Genomic DNA, 2,593 nt, shown 5'->3' with positions numbered 1-2,593 from the left:
AACTATACCGTTAAAAGATGAGAATGTAGAAGTACTCAGAAGCGGCTCAAACATAGTATTGGCCTAAAGCAAAAATCAAACGGGGCCTTAAACTTGAATTGTTAATAATTTTTATACAATTGATTTCTCTTCTAGTTTTCAATTGATAATATAACCATCCTTATTTTAAATTATCTTTTATAAGATATAGTATTCAAATATGTCAAATTTCTTTTAATAAATTCATTTATTTTCATAAAAAGTTTACTTTTTTCACAAATAATATTTAATATTTAATAAAAAATAAGCATTTATAAACTATTAATATTAAAAATGAAACGCCTTAAATTTGGAGGCCTAAGACGCATACGTCAGGAGATACTATGATAATTATATTAATTATCTGTTAATCTCCCTAAATTAATACTATGATAAATCACTTTGTGCTTCATCATCTCAGACAAGAACACTGTCCTTACCCAACCCCCTACTACCCCTGTCATTCCTCCTCATTTCTCTGACAAATAGCTACAGAAATTTATACACTGTACCTAATTGCAGACATGCAATTTTTTTAACAGCACAAAAAAAAAGTGTAAAAAAAAGAAAAAGGAATCAATGCTCAATAGCTAAGTTTCTTAATGGAATGAATTATAGTAATTAAGTAGCATAATTAATATACAAGGCCAGCAGTAAGCAAAAGAAAGAAAAATTAACAAATTAAATTGCTCATTGGAACAATCTTGATTTCCCAGTGTAATCCTCATCAAGCTGAGCACTAATCCTTAACAACAAAGCATAAAAAAAAAAACAGTTCTAATTGGAAGAAATAAACGTGATTAATAGTAACCAGCCTCGGAATTTTTCTCTTTCTTGCACTAATTCTAGTTAAAACTTTATTTGTGCATATATATATATATATTTTTGGGGGGTCATTCATATTTAATTAGATCAAGATGAAGAAGACGACCCATTCGTTGCAACAACACTGTCAGTTGTGTGAAGATGGTGGATTATGCCTTTTTTGTTGTCATTGTTGTTGTTACTTTCATGCTGAAGATGATGATGAAATTCTGAATCAGAATTGTTATGATTGTTATTTCTACTAACAATACAAAAACCATTATCGCTGTTAGTATTACCATTCTGGTGGTGGTTGTCGTTGTCACCGTCGCCGGAGCCGGAGTTGGGTTGATCTGATTTCTTCCCGAAAGTGTTTTTGTTATTGTGCATCCATACCTTTAAAACCCCTTTTTCAACTCCAATTTCGTTACAGAAATTGCTCACCAGATCTTCATCTCTCTTCTGCATTTTCCACCCAACTCTCTCAGCAAATTCCTGCATTTTCACCTTCTGATCTGGAGTGAATTTCGTTCTGAAACGCTTCCTCCCGTTAGAATGACCTAACGGAGCTGATGTCGGGTTCTGATTTTTCTCCCCAGAAAACCCAGCACTGAGTGCTAAAAGCATGTGTGGTGCAGAAGCTGGGTAATAAGCCGACGAAATCGGCGGTGGAGATGGCGAATTCGGACTACTATGTTCCCCACATGGAACCTGCAGAGGTGGTGGAGGATGAGGTGGATGATGACGATGATGAGGTTGATACTCAAGCACCGCAGTTGCAATAGGTGGCGGTGGAATTACAACTGGTTCTTCCGGTTCACGTCGGTGAAAATTACGGTGACACCCACAAGCAGCACATTTCAGTGAAGTTGGGTCAGATGGGTTAGCTGCAGGAGAAGGCAAAAATTCTCCACACCCATCAACAGCATGACCCCCTAAACTAGCAGCATGATTTTTCAAACACTCTCTGTAAATAACCACAACAGGGTGATGATGAAGATGATGATTGTTATGGTTAAATGAACTTTTCCTTTTCAGAACACCATTACTAAAAGCAAAAGGTTTCAGTTTCTGGATCTGAGTTGGGGTTTCAATTTCAGCTTCTGGGGTTTTCACTGTAGTAGTAGTAGTAATAGTACTAATAGTTGTGTTGTTGTTGTTGTTGTTGGTTAACTCCATGGCTGAAACATCTAACACTCTTTTTTATCTTTTTTTTTTTTCGAGTTAAAGAGTTAATAGATGATTAAATTTAAGGTCAAGATGATTTCATTCCCAAAAAAAAAATAAAAAGAACTATCTTAATTCATAGGAAAAAAGGTTAATAAGAAGGAAGGGAAAAAAAATGAAAGGGGGACTTTAGTAAGTGAGAAGACAAAAGGATGAAAAAGAAATGAAGGATGTTTTTTTAGGTTTTTGTTTATGGTTATGGTTTTGGGTTGATGAAGATGATGATAATGAAGATATGAATAGTGATGACCTTAGATTATAAAATTGTTATATTTGTGCTTTTCATCCCTCAACTTGTTACCTACTATAACTTTAGTCCTTATGATTAGTATTTTAAAAAATATATATTTTTAAATCACAAGCTAATAGGTAATTTTATTTTTGTTAACCTTAAAGAAACATTAAAATATATACATCCTCCACTTAAAAAAGAATGACTCTATTTCCTTTTTTAGTTTGTTAAAAAAAATACTCTTTTTCCTTTTTGACAACACTTTAACATTTAGATCACAGATTTAAGAACATTTTGATATATTTGACATAA

General features: G+C 33.3%; 1 protein-coding gene across 1 annotated transcript; it reads right to left on the bottom strand.

Annotated features, from left to right (window-relative positions):
* Positions 1–605: 605 nt before the first annotated feature.
* LOC107011932 (zinc-finger homeodomain protein 9-like) lies at positions 606–2,276 on the bottom strand. Its single transcript, XM_015211622.2, has one exon. It carries the CDS (start codon positions 1,999–2,001, stop codon positions 931–933), a length of 1,071 nt encoding a protein of 356 aa, XP_015067108.1. The 5' UTR covers positions 2,002–2,276; the 3' UTR covers positions 606–930.
* Positions 2,277–2,593: the final 317 nt, after the last annotated feature.

The sequence above is a fragment of the Solanum pennellii genome, chromosome 2 (genome assembly GCF_001406875.1).
Source record: "Solanum pennellii chromosome 2, SPENNV200".
Lineage (NCBI taxonomy): Eukaryota > Viridiplantae > Streptophyta > Magnoliopsida > Solanales > Solanaceae > Solanum > Solanum pennellii.
Note: the sequence above shows the minus strand (reverse complement) of the source record. Positions and strands in the feature narration are given on the sequence as shown.